At 40.5% G+C, this 19,418-nt stretch overlaps 3 protein-coding genes across 3 annotated transcripts; 1 reads left to right on the top strand and 2 right to left on the bottom strand.

Moving 5' to 3' along the window:
* Window positions 1-2,681: 2,681 nt before the first annotated feature.
* LOC121433682 (ATP synthase subunit g, mitochondrial-like) lies at window positions 2,682-5,825 on the bottom strand. The gene is made up of 2 exons (XM_041632189.1): window positions 4,892-5,825; window positions 2,682-4,550 (listed from the first exon to the last, which is right to left on the bottom strand). The coding sequence occupies exon 2, from the start codon at window positions 3,365-3,367 to the stop codon at window positions 3,125-3,127; it is 243 nt and encodes an 80-aa protein (XP_041488123.1). The 5' UTR covers window positions 3,368-4,550; window positions 4,892-5,825; the 3' UTR covers window positions 2,682-3,124.
* Window positions 5,814-9,531, top strand: Lrrc14b (leucine rich repeat containing 14B). Its single transcript, XM_041632187.1, has 2 exons — window positions 5,814-6,754; window positions 8,121-9,531. The coding sequence occupies exons 1-2, from the start codon at window positions 5,820-5,822 to the stop codon at window positions 8,764-8,766; spliced, it is 1,581 nt and encodes a 526-aa protein (XP_041488121.1). The 5' UTR covers window positions 5,814-5,819; the 3' UTR covers window positions 8,767-9,531.
* Window positions 9,532-9,679: 148 nt separating this feature from the next.
* Ccdc127 (coiled-coil domain containing 127) lies at window positions 9,680-19,413 on the bottom strand. The gene is made up of 3 exons (XM_041632188.1): window positions 19,303-19,413; window positions 15,672-15,802; window positions 9,680-12,237 (listed from the first exon to the last, which is right to left on the bottom strand). Exons 2-3 carry the CDS (start codon window positions 15,790-15,792, stop codon window positions 11,576-11,578), a joined length of 783 nt encoding a protein of 260 aa, XP_041488122.1. The 5' UTR covers window positions 15,793-15,802; window positions 19,303-19,413; the 3' UTR covers window positions 9,680-11,575.
* Window positions 19,414-19,418: the final 5 nt, after the last annotated feature.

Here is a 19,418-nt window from a genome sequence, read left to right as displayed (position 1 = left end):
ATTATCTGTAATATTCCTGGTATTAACTTCTACGTTCCTGTACTAGTTCATTGAGCCCAGAACACTCAACGACTTTTCCAGCAGAAAGTTCAAATGTGACCACAATTCTTTCCAAATATGCTCAGACCTGTCACAGCAATACCTCATTCTTGGTACCAATTTCTGTATTAGAGTTGCAACTGCTGTGATAAAACACCATGACTAATGTAACAAATATGCTCAGACCTGTCACAGCAATACCTCATGCTTGGTACCAATTTCTGTACTAGAGTTGCAACTGCTGTGATAAAACACCATGACTAATGTAACTTGGATGAGAAAGTATTTCTTTTATCTTACAGTTGATGTTCCAGAATCTAGAGGAGTCAGGGCAGGAACTGAAGGCAGGATTCTAGAGTCAGACACTGATGTAGAGGCCATAGTGTAATGCTGTTTGCTAGCTTGCTCATCCTGTTTTCTTGTATCTTCAAGAACTCCCTTCCCAGAAGTAGCATTGCCCACAATGGGCTGTGCCCCCCTACAAAAATCATTAATCAAGACAATAGCCTACAGGTTTGCCTACAGGATAATCTGATAGGGGAATTTTCTCAATTGAACTTAGTTCTTTTCAAATGACACAAACTAGCTAGCATACATCCTGTGTGTCATTATTTATTTTGACACTGGTGCTATAAACTTTCCCTGAGTGATTGCTTTCATTGAGTCAACTGGAGTTTGCTTTTCTTTTTTTTTTTTAATTGAAGTCTAAAAATTCTTAAATTTCATTCTTGACCCAATTCTCACTCACTGGTGTGGTTTTTAAAATATATATATATTTATTTATTTATTATGTATACAATATTCTGTCTGTGTGTATGCCTGCAGACCAGAAGAGGGCACCAGACCCCATTACAGATGGTTGTGAGCCACCATGTGGTTGTTGGGAATTGAACTCAGGACCTTTGGAAAAGCAGGCAATGCTCTTAACCTCTGAACCATCTCTCCAGCCCTGGTGTGGGTTTTTAAGTTGGTTTATTTTCTGTTTTTTTTTTCTTTTTTTTCTTTTGTTTTTTTAAAATTTATTAGATTTTTTTTTATTGCGAAAAGAAGAAAAAAAACATAAACAAAAAACAAGTTTCCACCTCCTCCCAGCCTCCCATTTCCCTTCCCCTCCTCCCACCCTTCTCCCCCTCCTCCCACCCTTCTCCCCCTCCTCCCACCCTTCTCCCTCTCCTCCCACCCTTCTCCCCCTCCCCCCACTCCTCTCCCCCTCCCTCTCCAGTCCACAGAGCAGTCCGGGTTCCCTGCCCTGTGTTAAGTCCTAGGTCCTCTCCGTCCATATCTAGGAAGGTGAACATCCAAACTGGCTAGGCTCCCACAAAGCCAGTTAGTTCCTTGGGCAGCTGAGGATTGGGAACCTGAAATGACCCTATCCTAGAGCAATACTGACGAATATCTTGCATATCATCATAGAATCTTCATCTGGTGATGGATAGAGATCGAGACAGTGACCCACACAGGAGCACTGGACTGAGCTCCCAAGGTCCCAAGGAGGAGCAGAAGGAGGGAGAACATGAGCAAAGAATTCGGGACCACGAGGCGTGCATCCACCCACTGAGACAGAGGAGCTGATCTACGGGGAGCTCACCAAGGCCAGCTGGACTGTGACCGAAAAAGCATGGGATAAAACCGGACTCTCTGAACACGGCGAACAATGAGGGCTGATGAGACACCAAGGACAATGGCAGGGGGTTTTGTTCCTACTTATTTTCTGTTTTGTTTGTTCTGGGTTTTTTGTTTTTAAGGCAAGTTCCCAAAATGCAGCTTTGGCTGGTCTAACTCACTATGGAGATCAAGCTGTCCTGGAAATCATACAAATATTCCTGGCTTTGCTTCCTGAGTGCTAGTATTAAAGGTATGTGCCATCAAACCTGGATAGTGAGTTATTTATTTCCACTGCTGTTCAAATTCAGAAATGGATTCCTAAATCAGCAAGTGAAGGAGATAAAAGGGTTACCAGTAGGAAATGAAGTCAAAGTATCCTTATTTGCTGATGGTATAATTCTATGTGTTGGGCCAAAATTATCTCAGAGCTTGTACCTCGAGGCCTGTAGGACATAGAAAAGTCTGACTCAAGTTTAAAGGATAGTCTCAAAACTACTGAGTAAGGATGAGACAGCAAAATCTCGGTAGACGCCCCTCCAGCTTTATTTGTCAACTAATGACAGCAACACATTCGCAGTGTACAGAAAGACCATTCCACAGCAGGGTTGGGTATGTGAACTGGGTCAAAACACATTGAATGGATACAAAATTTTCATATAATTATTTTTAAAGAGCCAAGAAAGAAATAATCACAAAATTATCTCAAATAATTCTCATGTATCATTTTTTTCCATGCCTAGTAAGATGAAAATATGAACATTCAGTAATTTTATGTAAAGGAAGACAGATGATTGTATTCATATTTTAATGAAAGACATTATTTATATTAATAAAGCAACAATCACAGAGAGAGTTTGCAAGTCAAAACTTACTTGGATTGGGAAGAAATGATAACTATTCTTTAAAAGTTAAATGGGGGCTGGAGAGATAGCTGAGGTTAAGAGCCTTGCCTGCTCTATAAAAGGTCCTGAGTTCAATTCCCAGCAACCACATGGTGGCTCACAACCATCTGTAATGGGGTCTTGTGCCCTCTTCTGGCCAGCAGGCATACACACAGACAGGATATTGTATACATAATAAATAAATAAATAAATAAATAAATAAATAAATGGTAAAGAGAAAGGATGAGGTAGTGCTGGAGTTTTAGAAATTAAACTCAAAAGGTTTCCTAGATTGATTTAGTGATGCATCCTTATAATACCTGAACTTGGGAGGTGGAGTAGGAGGATCACAGGTTCAAATTTATCTTCAGTTACATAGCAAGTTCTAGGCTATCCTGAGCTTAATGAAATCCTGTATCAAAACAAAGAGAAAAAGAGTGATATTTCTCCTTTTTTTTTAATTTGACAGTTGGTATTTTATTCAGATAGCAGTCTCATTACATGTGATCCAAGAATATTGAAAGAACTCAAATAAAATCAGATGTGAAGGTCAGTCTTCACACATCATAGCCAACGATGCCACGTTTGCCTATGATCTCTCAGACATAAAACCACATCCACACCTCAGTGGCCACCAAACCATTCAGCACAGCTTCCTTAACTGTAAGATGTTTGAAGCTACCAGTTTTAGCACTTTGAATTATTTTTTTCGCAGGGGTTGGGGGAACCAGCTCAACCTTGGCGTATTGCCAAAATGTGGCCAATCGAGGCTTCGAGTAAATCACAGCAGTGGATACTAGCCCCAGGGCTTTCTCCGCGGAGTTACGGACAAACTTGGCCATGGTCTAGGGTGGAAGCGATATTTCTCTTAAAGTTGAAGATTTCACATGAAATCAGAAATATGAAGTCATGAGTAGTTACAAACAAGAAAAGACATAAGTTTTGAAATACAGCTCATGAAATAGGGCAGATATGAACACTGAGATATCATTTAAGAATTAATCACAATGAAGATCAATACAAAAATGCAAGTAAGCTTTATTGCACAAGCAGAGATATTATGTCAAATTATCCATTTCAGGGACAATGGGGTGTCTTGTAGTCCATTTGCTGGCTGACAACCAGAGTTAGATTCCCAGAACTCACATTATAAAAAGAAAGAACTAACTCATGCAAGTTATTCTCTGACTCCACATGCATACTTTGAGAGCTTGTTTGGAGGTTCTAGCAGGGGAGCGCAGCTACTCGTATTACCCTTGACCGAAGACCGGTCCTCCTCTATTCGGGGAAGGTCGTCCTCTTCGACAGAGCGCGCAGTTTCGGGAGGGACGCACATGGAGCGGTGAGGGAGGAAGGGGACACCCGCCTAGCCAGCCAGATCAGCCGAATCAACCCTGGCGATCAATGGGGTGACAGATGTCGCAGCCAGATCGCCCTCACATCCCACATGCATACTTTGAAACACACATGCTTGTGCTTGTGAACACACACATACAGATGTATATACACAAATAAATAAATGTAATTTTTTAAGTGTCCATTTCAGCTGTGAAATTCTATAAGCATGGCAGGAGGCTCAAGGTACTCATGGAACATTTAAAAATGATATAATTCACTATGCATACTATTATTTCCAAACACATTTCAAAGCGATTCATACAGCAGTGAATTTAAACCTAGATCACTAATAACCTAGTCATGTGTACTTCAAAATTTATAGCTTAAAAGACAGATGTTGGTATCACTAATTTTGGGTGCTTATTTAACAGACATGGTAACAGTTCAGAGGCCAAGTGTTGTATAATATTAGTATGTGTTATATTTAAGCTGTAGAACATTTATTTAAAGATACAAACATGCATTAGATTCTTTTATGTTGCATTTGTTTAACTTTGTGAAGCTGTATTACCTTACCTGTTTGAAACAACTGATTGGTCATCTAATTAAGAGCTGAACGGCCAATAGCAAGGCAGGAGAAACGTTAGGCAGGGCTGGCAGGCAGAGAGAATAAATAGGCGGAGAAATCTGGGGAGAAATTATCGAGGAGCCAGAAAAAAGGGACCAGTCACCCAGTCACACAGCCAGACATGGAATAAGAAGGAAAGAAAAGATATATAGAAATAGAGAAAGGTAAAGGTAGAGGGGATACTTTAAGTTAAGAAAAGTTGGCTAGAAACAAGCCAAGCTAAACCTGAGCATTCATAAGAAAGAATAGGCCTCTCTCTGATTCATTTGGGAGCTGGCTGGCAGGCCCCACAAAAAAAAAAAAAAAAACAAAGCGTAAAGAGTAAAAAACAACCAACAATAGCCAAGACTGGGAACAGGGGCAAGTGGTGAAATTAGGGTAAAATCGTGCCATGGATTACCTTCCATAGAAATCCTGCCCACCTGGCAGTGCCTGGTGCTTCACCATGGTAGCATATTCGCATCTACAGCCATGACAGAGTCTTTGGGAGAGATAAGGCTCTAGATCAGGAGGAAGAAGTCAAAGACGGTCACACAGGGAATCTAGGGTACACCTGAGTGCAGCACACTCACCTGGATTGTCCACTGTCTGACTCATGCCTCTCCCTCTTTTTCTCTACTATGACCCTCTTGTACAGCTGGCACCATGGGGACCTACAAGCCAGGACTGCTGCCCTATCCCAGTTTATGGGATAATGATAAGGCAGGATTCAATAGTTATTCAACACCTACCTAGGCCAGGGCTGAAAGTTAACAGCCTATGGGAAGTTGCATTTATTTGCAGCATCACTCGTCTGTGTATGTTCTACAGGGAAAATATTTCTCCCTCTTGTGCAAAGATGGACCTTGAGAATAAGAGATGGTGAGCTTCATGGGCCAGTATTCTTAAAATTTTAAAAGAGTTGCGTAATATACTTATCCCCATAATTCTGGTCCTTGTATCTCTGACTCTAAGGTATAAGAAAAAGAAGGGCTTTACCCAAAGACAGTTGTCTCATCCATCCAAGTGCAGCTGAGGATCTGGCTTCACGCAGATCTTTTAACTGAGATAGGTCAGGGTTGGGCAGAGTATTCATTTGTATTGTAAGTCTTAGTGTATTTGGGCAAGTAAGTACCTTGAGCTCAGCTTTTGATTGACTCCACATTGGGCAACAAAGCCAAGCAGCTCCGATTTCATCAGCAGAATGCCATGAAACAGATGCCTCCACAGTCACAGCCAAACTAGTATCCAAGGACCAAAATAGCAGTCAGATGACCACAAGGGCCAGTTTACCACTTTCTGTCCAGAACCCAGAAACAGCAGCAGCTAAAAGTAGGCACAAAACTCACATGCTTTGGGAGGAACAGCAGGGACAGCACTATCCTGAGAGGGACACAATGAGGTCGCTCCGTTTCATTTCTGCTGAAGCCTTGGTATCCCATCCTCGGGTGGCCCAGGAGAGCCTGGACCATATAGCCTACAACCTCTATCCACTCCTGTTCAAGGCCAGTTACCTGCTAGAGCAGGCAGAAGTAACCCGTGCTGTGCTGAGTCACTGGCCACTAGAGGAGTTCCGGTTGGCTGTGCTGCTGGGGCCAAACACTGACCACCCAGAAGACCTGCGTGATCGTGCCTGCAAGGCCTGCTTAGAGGCCTGTATGCAGGGCCTTGCTGACCATGTGCTGCAAAGTAGGAGCAACCGGCTTCGGGTAGCTGATTTTACAGGCATCCAGGATGTACAGGTGCAGCAATGTCCTTGTGGGAGGGCACTAGGAAGGTGGGGCCGCACTAAGGTGCTGGCCAGGATCTGCTGCCAGCTCCAAGGACAGCCCTGTACAGCTAGGCACCCTATTGAAGTCTTTGCTGACCTCTTTGTCACGGAAGGCAACTTTGACATGGTGGTGCAGGCCTTGAAGCCAGCAGGCCCAGCCCCTCTGCAAGTCTGCTGCCCTTCACTCCGGGCAGATAGCCTGAGTCCTGGGCAGCTCCTACAAGTGCTCGGCCTAGCTGGGCCAAGCAAGCTAAGAAAGTTGGAGGTAGTTCATAATGTACGATTGCATGCTGGCCATGTACAGCAGCTGCTGGCCCAGGTGGGCCTCCCTCAGCTGACCTCACTCACCCTACCCACGAAGGCCTTTGATGCACCCCCTACCTGTGCCCCAACTCCAGAGGGTGAAGATCCCCTCCTCACCTCTATTGCCTGGGAGCTCAGCCAGATGAACAAGCTCACCGAGCTAAGTGTAGCTTTCTCTACACTGACTGGAAAGATCCGAACACTGCTTAGGTAAGTCTCAGAAAACTGGGCACAGATTGGGTGGAGTTACTGAAGATAGAGATGAAGATAAGGATAGAGATGGGATCTGCTTACACAATGCTCTCTGGGAATGTTTGGCCGGAACCACAGGAGTTAAGAACCATCAGGAAAGAATCAGAGCACTGAGACAACTTGGAAGGTTCCTTTCAATTAACAAAAGCCAGTCGTGGGGGCTTGGGCATAATCCCAGCACGCAGGAAGCATAATCATTTTACATTTGAGGCCAACTATAAAGAAAGGCCTTATCTCAACATAAAGCAGAAAACAAGGGCTGAGCATATAGTGAAGTTCAGTAATAAAGCACTAGCAGATCCCAGTTTTAATTCTCAGCATCAGAGAAGGAGGGAAGAAAAGGGAGAGAAAGAGGGCACTAATTAGAAAGTAAACAACACAGGAGGCACAACTAGATCTTCTACTATTGTTGTATAACAAATTACCCAATGTTTAGTGTCTTAAAACATTTTCCCAGGTAAGGAATGGGAATATAGTTCAGCATAGTGAGAATGTTGGGTCAGTTGTCAGGTGAACTGTTGTCTCACCTGAAACTCTGGCACTGTTATAGCCTCCTTAGCAACTCCGTTATTGAAGAAGGACAAGAGGGCAGCAGCCAGGTAATGATAAAGTTATCTTCATGTAGGACCATGTGTGGTCAGGCCGTGGGGAGACAGCAAAAACAGGGTATTTAGGACAAAGAACAAGATCCCAGTGCATACTGCCTTACCTAACAAGGGCAGTGATGGACATGTTCCCAGAGAAATCCAGCGTCTGGCCTGAAAATGTATATTCTCATGAATCCTGGGTGGAGATTTATTTCAGAGACACACCTCCCCCATCTGATACAGAATGCCTAGTGAATTCAGGATATGGAGTCCAAATTCAGCATACTGGATTTCCCTTCCCAGCCCTGAAATTGTATTGGTTCTATTGTCATCAGAGTGATGATACCTTCTTTCTAGCCAATTCTGTCTTCTGATGACCCCAGTCAATATTCTGACAATTCTGAGATCATGTGCATAACTTTCCTAACCCAACTTGAAGTATGGTGTTGGTCAATTTTAGGTTTAATTATTGACTGTTAAGCAGGACCAGCAGCCATAGACTACCAGAAGAAACGTGTAACTTTCACATGTCAAACTATTTTGATTTTTCTAATTGCTTAAAAATATCAGTCATTCTTAACTCAGAAGCCACGTGAAATGAAGTGTCAGCTGGAGTTTCTGGTAGGCTGCCATCTATGGTCCCTAAGAGAGAAAGGTGGATGGATTGTCCATTGCCACCAAAACTCTAGCTCACCTGGGACCCTCATAACATTGTGATGTTTTTGCCTACCTCACAGCCCCTTGAAGACTCCACTAAGAGTGTTGGACCTAGCCAACTGTGCCCTTAATCATGAAGACATGTCCTTCTTAGCAGATTGTAAGCATACTGCCCACTTGGAGGTGCTGGACCTCAGTGGACACAACCTGGTCCATCTGTACCCTTCTACCTTCTTCCAGCTGCTGAGCCAGGCTGCCCAAACACTAAGAGTGCTCACATTAGAGGAGTGCAACATCACAGATAACCATGTTGGCATGATGATTCTGGGCCTCAGTCCTTGCAACCAGCTCCAGGAGTTCAAGTTCCTTGGAAACCCACTGTCAGCCAGTGCTCTCCAGCGCCTTTTTGCGGCACTCTGCGAACTCCCTAGGCTGCGCCACATTGAGTTTCCAGTGCCAAAAGACTGCTACCCTGAGGGCACTACCTACCCCCAGGATGAGCTGTCTGTGTCCAAATTTGATCAACAGAAATATGACATGATTGCAGAGGATTTGCGAGCAGTACTGCTTCAAGCTAACCGGGAGGACATCCAGGCCTCCACTCCCCTTTTTGGAAGTTTTGACCCAGACATTCATGAAACCAGCAATGAACTTGGTACTTTCTTGATGCAAGCTTTCAAAACTGCTTTGGAAAACTTTTCCAGAGCACTAGAACAAATGGAGTAGGTCCTGCAATTATGCTTTAAAAAAAGGAAAAAAGGCTGTGCATTTCAACTAGCATGGTGCCTTGAGGTCAGTCCTGGATCTGTCACCAGCAGCATCACTGCCACAGAAATCCTTAGGGAAAACTACAGGCATACTCATTACATGCTTTAAAAGGAAGCCCAGATATATAGATGGGTGTGTGTACAGCAGGAGCCTAAAGCAGAAGGGAAGTCACCCAGAGTGAAGGCTCTATCACCTAGGTAGAAGGTGGAGAATGTGGACACCAGGGAAGAATGTACTGTGAGCAGGGTCAACTTGACTCTGATGCAGTGAGGAGGAAGAAAAGAGAAAATTCATCACAGAAAAATGTATAAAAGCAGCATCCCATAAAATATAACAAGAAAAAGACACTGAAAATGAAAATAAAAGTGAACTGAAGCCCTGAGCCCAGCAGAAGCTTGCTTTGTTATATCTGTTGTACTTTTTACCAGATGACATCTGACTACACAGAAAGGTGTGGGATGGGGGTGGTGATCATTTTTCTGTCCACAGCTTTCTTGGCTTTGTTTCCAATCTTGGCAGTTTTGCCATCTTTTGGTGACTGAGGACATCTAGTTGCTGAAATATTCCCAGTATTTCTTGAAATATTCTGACCCTATTTTCTGCTCTGCATCCAACCCTAAGACAGGCAAGTCCAACCTGAACAACCACAAGTGTCAGGGGATAACTATGAATGCAGCCCATGACAAAATTATAAACTTAAGACAGATTATTTTTATGAAACTTGTTATGAGTCAATTATACAGTTTTTAAGCATGAACTTTGTAGATGATAACATGTCTATAATGCCTCCAAATCACTCCTTTGTGATGTTCCTCAGAATGGCTGCGTCTGGCACTTTGCAACTCCTTTAAGGAAAAAATCACCACATGAGGAAGATCTGTTTGGACTTTATTTATAGTATCTGCCTTGCAAAAGTATTAGTGTAATTAAATGCTAATAAAAAAGGAGTGTGGCTTAATTTATGTATAGTCTATTTCATTAATATTCTCAATTTTAAAATTAGAATATGAAAATAATTTTCTTGGGACAGAGTAAAAGCTTAGCTCTATAATCACACATGTACCAGCCAAGGGTCTGCCGTGCTATCTCCCCCTCTAAGTTCCCATACCAGAGTACTTACTTCCATTTGACCCCTGAACAGCAATAAAAATATGCTACTAACAATTTCAGTTTAAAAAGGACAGAAAGCGGTCATGTCATAGATGCAAACTGCTGATGTGATTCTCATGTAAAATGTGTCCTCATTTTATTTTATTTTATTTTATTTTGGTTTTTCGAGACAGGGTTTGCTCCTAACTAAAAAATGTTCCCTGTGATTCCATAGAGTATGACTTTTAGGGGCTCCACCTGGTTCCTCTAGACTTGATCTATATGCCTTTTCTTTGCTGATTTTCTTGTTATAAGAGATGTTAGCCATGAGGGGAACCACAGGTGAAATCTTAGAAAACCATGGCAAGTCATAGAATCTGAATATCTTGGGAAATTATCATTTACAAGATAAAAAATAGTACTTAGCTCATAAAACTAGATTGCATGACAAAAAGTCAACTCATATAAGCTGTATGTAAATAGGTTATAAGTACTTATCTACATTTTAAATAATGTTAAAAACTGAGACAATACATGTGAAATTACCAACCCAAGAGTAGTTATACACATTTGTAAGTCCAGCACTTGGGAGCCTGAGGCAGGAGGGCTGCACATATGAGGCCTACTTGAACTATGCAGCAACACTCTGTCTCAAAAAAATAGTAAAGAATCGCACAAATAAAAAGTGGCACTATTATTTTAAATGACAGATATTGTCTGCGTACATTGCTAATAAACATGCTTATTGGATATAGGAACAGCTCACTTCTAGGTGTTCACTGGGACACAATCTGGGAAGACAAAACATTTGGTGGTTGTTTGTGTTTTCTTTTTTTTTCTTTATGGGAAAAAATGCCCCAAACAAGATAAATCTTGAAAATACAACTATGGTGCGGGAAAACTGTCTGTATTCTGTCAATCATGTTTTAAATAAACACTGATTGGCCAGGCAGGAAGTATAGGTGGGACAACCAGACAGGAAGTAAAGGTGGGATAATGAGAACAGGAAAATGCTGGGAAGGAGGAAGTCCATTCCTCAGCAGTCCTGCCCAGACCACAAGAGAGGCAAGATGCAATCTACCTTGCTGAAAAAGCTACCAAGTCATGTGACTAACATAGACAAGAATAATGGGCTAATATAAGTTATAAGAGCTAATACAAAGCCTGAGCAAATGGGCAAATCAGTTCATATCTAATGAAGACTGTGTAATTTTTCTTTGGGACTTGCTGGCTGTGGGAACTGAGCAGGACAAAAACCCCAAAAAGCCAGCCCCACATGTTACACAACTACATTAACCAATAACTTCTAGATGGAATCAGGGGAGACCAGTAATTGGAGGAGAGGTAAAAACTGATAGAACATTTCTTAGAGTAAGAATATTATATTTGAGCTTTAAATCTTTTCTTTAACCTAGAACTAAAATATAAAGTTGTACTTTTTCTACTAAATATTAACAGCTCAAAAATGCTTCAAAAAACTGAATCTCTAATAGCTACAGAGGATCAGAGAAAAAAACTTATCTGCTAAGTCCCTACTGCACTGTTCAAAGGGTGGAAAGACTTGAGTTCTCACAAAGAGTAGCTGTACTGGGTCACATCTGGTAAGGAACAGACTAAATATCAGAGAGCCCAGAATGCAAGTTGCCATTGCCATCTGGCCTTAAGTTTCATTTCATTCTTATTTTTCTAGTATGACTTTTTCTACTTTCTTAAACTTTTTAAGTTCAACAAGTAGTTCCCAATATTTGAGATACATCCACATGAGCCTCCCGTTTTGACGTTTGTTGGTGTTCCAGACATCTCCACAATGCTTATCATGCTTAAATATGTCAGATAAGCCAGCGGCCATCTCTAGGTCAGCAGCCACCGGATCAATGGACGAGCGTACCAGTAAGCTCTTCTCCAGCTCTAGCCTTGTACTACGGGGAAGGACCAGGCTGCAGTAGATATTCTGACGTTCTACGAGAGCTTCTCCCACCTCCTTCAGCATAAGCTGGGCTCTCCTCTGCCAGTCATCCTCTTCTTCCAGGCAGCTCAGATAGACACTTTTCAGAGGCTGCAGCTGGCTTTTCTCTTGCATTATCTGAGCTCGTTCCTGCTCAAGAAGCTTCCTTTCTTCTGCCAACTTACGCCCCTGAGAGATAAGAGCTTCTCGAAAACTAGTTGTTCTATTTTGCTCCTTTTCCAGTTCCAAAGATAGTTGAGCAACTGCACGCCGATGTTCTGAGATCACAGCATGGTATTTAGCTTCAAGATCCTGTTGGAAAGCAGTTGTTCTCTGATGATATGCTTCTTTTGCTTTTTCTATTTCTTTCTGGGATTCCCTAGACCAAATCCAACCTGACAGGAGGAAGAGATGAGGAAGACACATGAAGAGACACAACTAAAATCCTATGACTACTAAAGGAAAATATATAACACAGTGATGACAGCATTTCAGTAAAAGACTAAGAATTCAAAGTACTAAGACACTGAAATTTCATAGATAACAAAATAGGCAAAGTTCTTATCCTAAACTCAGATCAATACTGGGCACCTAAAGTAGTACATTCAATGCCCATGTTCTGGTGTCTAACTTCCATGGCTGGAAAAAATTATCACTGTTTTGTTTTCAAATCTATCATTTATGTGCTCTGCCTTGGTGCTCCATGACTTATTGCCAATGTTTAAAAAATTAACATAGTAGGCTTCAAATATTGTTGGAAGTCATACTTGGGTTTACCCAATTATCATCTGTATACAGCTTAAGTCTGGTGAGTTTGCTATTATGTTTTACAAGAATAAGGTGAAGACGTTCAACTTAGGTTGGACTTGTAGCAAATACTTGTAATACCAGTACTTGGGAGACTAAGAAGGAGGAGTATTCCAAGCTCAAGGCCAGGCTGGACATCCAAAATTTGCAGGTTTCAAAGCAAAATAGTCACACCAAAGCCCAGGAAGATCAGATATTTTGGTGTTATCTGACAAAGACTTTAAGATAGTCACATAACTTCATTCCTCCAGTTATATAATATTATGGATCAACTGGTTCCCAGATTTCAGAGGAAACTGTGGCTATGAAGTAACAGGTGTTCCTTCATCATGTGAGGTTATATTGCCTGTGCCAACCATATGATCCTGAGTCTCACATGAGTCTGTATGAGGTAACCAGTAGGGGAAACTGAGTAAAGGCTACTGATCTCTCTGTGTTACTTATTACAACTGTATGTGGTCTACAATGGTCTCAAAATTGTCTCTTTTGACTACACTGAATTGTACTATGTGATTAAGCTTAGTATACCGGACACTTCATGTTTTAGATCTAAGACAGTTTCTTTTCTACTCAAGAAAAAGTGAGTGAGGGAGAGGGGTGAAGAAAGAAGGGGAGAATGAACAGAGAAATAGAGAATGAGACAGAAGGCAAAACAGAGACAAGGAGATCTAAGACTGCCAAAGGGTGACAGTACTCTTCAAGGATAGCACAACTTTACCAGTTCTGAATTGTATTGAGAATTATGAAATTTGGGGCTATGGATGTAGCTCAATGGTAGAGTTCTTACCTAGCATACACAAAGCCCAGTGTTTGATCATCAGAACCACGAAAGAAAGGAAGAAGGAAGAAAGAAAGGAGAGTTGTTCATGAAATTTAAATCATCAGAATAAAAGTAGATTCTCATCCATCCATGAAGCCTTCAATTCACCTGCTGTTACTTCCAGACCATGATGAAGGCTGGTTAACATATGCAAGTTGCAACACATCTTCTCAAACATATAGTAACTTACTTTTAGAAAATCCTTATAAGAATGCAAAGTTCTTAAATTACCTTTAGTCTAGGCTGTCCTGGCACACACCTAAGCTGAGATATGAGAATTGTAAATTTAAGGCCAGCATAGTGAGACCCTGATGTAAAGGAACAACAACAACAACAAAATAACAGTCATCCCTGAATACATTATTTAGCCAGGATAATCAATACAGAAATATAAATCATTTTTTCAGTCTCAGGAGAAAAAGTATCAACTTAACATCCAAAAAGGGAAAGCAAGAAATTGGGAATTCTGAGTTCGTATTAAAGCTACAAACAAGTCTGAAAAATACATGGAAAATGAAAGGGCTTCTCCCATTCTCAAAGCTAACTCACTCAAAGTAACTAACACCACTAATGGATGAGAATCTACTCATAATAAGTGTGATTTTAAGGCTTCCAAGCTGCTCACAGAACCACAGCAATAAATGCCTTTTATGTGAACAGTGCCCTGAGAAAGGGTGACAGGCAGGAGCCTTTAAATGGCACTCTCCAGGATGGATCTGGACTGGCATCAGGCAATACTCAGATCCTTCCTCTTTCTCTATGGCAAACTTCTGAACTGAGAAATTTAGACACATAAAAAGCTACTGTATAAAAATGATCACTATACATATGGCACAGCATTTGCTTTTCATTTACTGAATCATCAGCTTCCCATATTTTTAGATGACAACCAGAACCACAAGACATGAAGGAACATAAACTAGCTCTTCTACATCAGTGATCATAGGTGGAAGAACAGTTAGGAGGTAGGGTTTTCTCAAATTTTCTTTCTCTACATTTACAAACACACATATGCCCATACATACTATAGTCTATTACTGGTAAGAGTTTCAGTGGTATTCAGTCAATTTAAATATGAGGATTTCTAGCCTGCAAGGTAGTTTTCATGGGCAAACTCACCCAAATACCTGACTTTTAAAATACTAAACAAACATCCTAACTGGTTTTCTTTCAGGTCAATTTTCCTGTCAGTACTGAGGAGGGCAACTAAGGCAAAGAAGTACCTTTAGAATAGTGAAACAATGAGAAAAAGCTAAGACTTACTAAAACTTAGCCCACACCAAATGTTTTTGACTTATTTAATGCTCACAAAGTATTAAAGGATGATAAGCTACCTTCTAGGAATAGGTAAACCGAGGATCAGAAAAGCTAACCTGTTGTGGGATATTTGTTTACACTGTGTGAAGATGTATCTTTGCCATTGGTTTAATAAAAAGTTGAAGCCAGGGCTGGAGAGATGGCTCAGTGGTTAAGAGCACTGCCTGCTCTTCCAAAGGTCCCGAGTTTGATTCCCAGCAACCACATGGTGGCTCACAGCCATCTGTAATGAGGTCTGGTGCCCTCTTCTGGCCGCAGGCATACATGCAGACAGAATACTGAGAATACTGTACACATAATAAATAAATAAATCTTAAAAAAAAAAAAAAGTTGAAGCCAGGCGGTGGTGGCGCACGCCTTTAATCCCAGCACTCGGGAGGCAGAGGCAGGTGGATCTCTGTGAGTTCGAGGCCAGCCTGGTCTACAAGAGCTAGTTCCAGGACAGGAACCAAAAGCTACGGAGAAACCCTGTCTCGAAAAATCAAAAAAAAAAAATAAATAAAATAAAATAAAAAGTTGAATGGCCAATAGCTAGACAGGAGAGGTTAGACAGGTCTTCTGGGCAGAGAAAAGAACTCAGGGTATGAATCTAGGCACAAGAATTTCACCAGCAAGATGTGGAGGACATCAGACATCTAGAATGAAGGAGAAGTAAAGAGCCACATGGTAAAATGTAGATTAATAGAAACAAGTTAATTTAAGTTATAACAGCTAGTCAGAAACAAGCCTAAGCTAATCCTGTCACAGATTTGGTATAAGGGTAAAACTGCACTGTATTGGTCAAGTACAAAACACAATCTTTAGTGTGTCCAGTACCTGCAGCAATCTACTCCTAGCATAATTTTTAAATCAGGAAACAGAGATGTCAAGAAAATTATAACTTACGAAATGCTGCCAATCCCAGCATTGGCACCAAGAGGGCATAATTCCACTTGCTTCCATCACCCCCATCAGCCCTGGGATTGGGCTGGATGTTCCAATTTGGGGGGTCATTTAAGTTATTCATGGAGCTATACCTTGAAGAAAATGAAAAAGATACTAATTATATAAAAGGAACAGAGTATAGCTGTTATGATTATATCATCTACATAAATTTCTGTCAAGAAAATACTTTTCAGCTCTGTGTGCTGCACAACACTGCATTCTATGTGATTCAAGAAGTAAGTCATACTGTAGTATGAGAGGTATGTCTCAAGTAAAGTACAAGCAAAATATGGTGAGTTCTCCCTTCACTTTTAGATGTATGGTCATTGTAATGATTAATATTATGTGTCAATATAAATGAGAAGGCATCTCAGCATGCCTAGCTAATTGGTTAAACATCATTCTAGGTGTGCCTGGAAAGTGTTTCTGTATGACTGGTAAGCATTTGAGTGCTAATATCGATTACTTATAATAAATCAAATTTTTCTCTTACCCTACACATACCATGATAAGCCCTAAAAAATTATGGTTGACAATGAACCACACATGTGATAGTAGTCTAGATAGATAGATTATCTATCTAATTGAAATATATCTCTATATATCTAGAAAAACTAATTAACATGACTACATGTTTGACTATCATAGATGACTATCTATTAACCTATATTTCTTAATTATACATTACATTTTTAAACGAGCTGCACAAACACAATACCTTAGTCAAGAATAGAAATATACATATTAGGTTTTCTAGATATATAAAGATAAATTTCAATTAGATAATCTTCAACATTTTTAAAGACTACAGAATACAGCATTTAAAATGTTTTTAAAACTTAGGACTTTTCATGACAGTGAGACAAATCTGCTCATGGCAACACCAATCTACTTCAAGAGGATGATGGGCTTCAATCAATGAAGAGGCTCTTCATGGAGTTTGTTAGCCATTTGGGCATGAAACTGCTCTTGCCTGAACTGCTTGACTGGACTTGTAGGACCCACAGAAAAATGACTGCTGAAGCTGCCTAAAGGTGAGACAGTCCTTCAGGGTTCCTACTTCATGAAGGAGTCTGCCAGACACTCTGTAAGACACAGAAGACAGTGAGTGACAAACTGCCAATATAGGCAGAACTGTCTTTGGAATTTCCTGCTCCGTGGAAAAGTCTGCTGGATATTATAGGCCTGTAGGTGAAGATGGATGCCCCCAACGATACAGAAGAACTTTGGGCGACTGTCTGGGTAGCAAGATGTCTGTCAATTCTAGAGTTTTGGAAGTTGCTTACAATGTACTTTCTGTTAACTTAGGTAATATTATATCCTTCTGGGGTCTTTGATGGAGTTGAAGAATAGTTATAATTATGTTTTCTTTAGTTATGATAAAAGATAAAGTAGATATAAATATTGTAACTGTAATTCTTACTTGATAACTGTCTTGTTATATGTAATCTTGCTATGTTAAAGTTAAAATCTTCCTTTTTATTTAGACAGAAAAGGGATGGTGATGTATGCAGTGAATATGTTTTATTCTCATTGGTTAATAAAGATGTTTTCAGCCAATTGCTTAACAGAGTAAAGCCAGGCTGAAGATAAAGATAATGGGTTAATTTAAGATATAAGAGTTAGTCAGAAATAAGCTAATAGAGATTTCTGTGTGATTATTTTGGGATTATTTTGGGAGCCTGGGTGGCTGGGAAATGAACAAGCAGCCTCCCCCAACATCCACTGTTAAGTAAAGCATAACTGTACATGTCTCTTATTGGTTGTCTCTGTAAAACTCTAAAACAGCTGTACATAGACAATTCAATAAAAGTGAATTTATAATAGACATCTGCTTCGTATGAGCTGGGTTTTGAAGAATGAGTAGCTTTCTGCAGATAAAAATCAAAGGAAAGCTATTTACATGCTGTCATGATCAGGATTACAGAAATCCCTTGCTTCACCTCAGAGTATAACTCCCAAACTTGCCTGGAGACCAAGGTTAATATGAATCTACTAGTTTACAAAATATCCATTCTAGCCCAGCATTCAAGAGGCAAAGAGACCCTGTCTCAACTAAATAAAAGTAAAGTCACAAAGTACTCATACTAGATGGTTGTTTTCATAAAGTCCTAAGAATATTCAGCTTGCTTATATGTACCCTCACAAATACAATAATCACAAAATAGTTAACAAGTATGCATGTAAAAAATAAGAAATCTAATACAATTTTTGAAAAATTTAACATTTTAAAAAATCTTGCTTAACATATGACCATAAAATATGGCTCAGAACTTAATGGTTTATAGAAACCACAGAATTAAAAATTTTGGTAGATGCGTAATTTAGAAAGATACATACTAACTTAAAGCAAATAAATTTTAAAAACTTTCTACTAGAGCCGGGCAATAGTGGCACACACCTTTAATCCCAGCACTTGGGAGGCAGAGGCAGGCGGATCTCTGTGAGTTCGAGACCAGCCTGGTCTACAGAGCTAGTTCCAGGACAGGCTCCAAAGCCACAGAGAAACCCTGTATCGAAAAAAAAAACAAAAAAAAAAACAAAACAAAAAAACAAACAAAAACAAAAATCTCAAAAACTTCCTACTAAATGTAGCCATACCTCAGATATCTGTGGGGGAACCCGAGCAGATACCAAAAGCCTAGTTAAGACTCCCATATAAATGGTATATTTGAATATAATCTGTTCAATACTTTGTATTATCTCTAAATCATCAATACTTAATAAGGTATAAAGGCACTTAAGTAGCTGATATGCTTTATTTCCCTCCTTGTTTTAAAAAAAGTCTGTACATACTCATTTTTCCTAAATGATATGCGGTTGGTTGAAAGCACCAATACGGAGGGCCCACTGTCTTATTTATTCCCTCTACACCATAACATCCATTTCTGGGTTAAAAGTCCCAAGGAAATAATTCAAAATATAAAGCATTGTGCACAAACATATTCCATATTTCCTTATTTATAATAAAAACAAATATAAGAAATTAAATGGGAATGATTCATTGTAAACAATAATTCAAAATTCTGCTCATAAAGATTGTGCACCAAAAGAACTTAATCTAATATTAAGTAAAAATTCAGGAAACAACTGTGATTATTGGTTTACTTTTTATGACATTTAATTCCATCGAAAATTTTTGCTATTTCACTAGAAAAATAGAAATAGTATCTGAAACTGATCAAATCAGAGCGAGTTTGCAAGAATTAGGATGTCAGTCCTAGCTATGATGGAAGCAGCTTTCATGATCTAAGCTACAACAGGCCTCGTCCTGAGTTTTCCACGAGCTAAAATGAAGACGAAAGCTTTTGATATTGTTTCTAGTTCAGTATCCTGGCTTCTGTGCTGCGCAGTGCAGCTGCCCGCCCTGGTTCATCCACCAAGGCATCATTTCTACCCACTCCAGAAATCCAGGGCGGTAGCTCCCACCGATTCCTTGAGACCCAGTACCCAATAAAATGAGCTCTTATGGGGCTGAGGTCGCTGCTCATCGGGCCGCAGTTTAAACTGTCCGGAACCTCCGACTCTCTCTGTTTTGGTAAACTCGAAGAACTACCCGAGAAGCACTTCAAAGATATTGGTACCCACTTACTCCTGGAGCAGAGTCCATCAGCGAAGCTAACAAGCTACCTCAAACGTACAGCCACCGGGCGTGTGCAGCACGCAGGCGTAGCACCTTTCACCGGAGCCCGTCGTGGTGCGCAGGCG

The sequence above is a fragment of the Microtus oregoni genome, unplaced genomic scaffold (assembly GCF_018167655.1).
Source record: "Microtus oregoni isolate MIOR12 unplaced genomic scaffold, Mior012 000040F_ref0000088, whole genome shotgun sequence".
In the NCBI taxonomy this organism is placed as follows: domain Eukaryota; kingdom Metazoa; phylum Chordata; class Mammalia; order Rodentia; family Cricetidae; genus Microtus; species Microtus oregoni.
The sequence above is the reverse complement of the archived record's forward strand: the minus strand, read 5'-3'. Positions and strand labels throughout refer to the sequence as shown.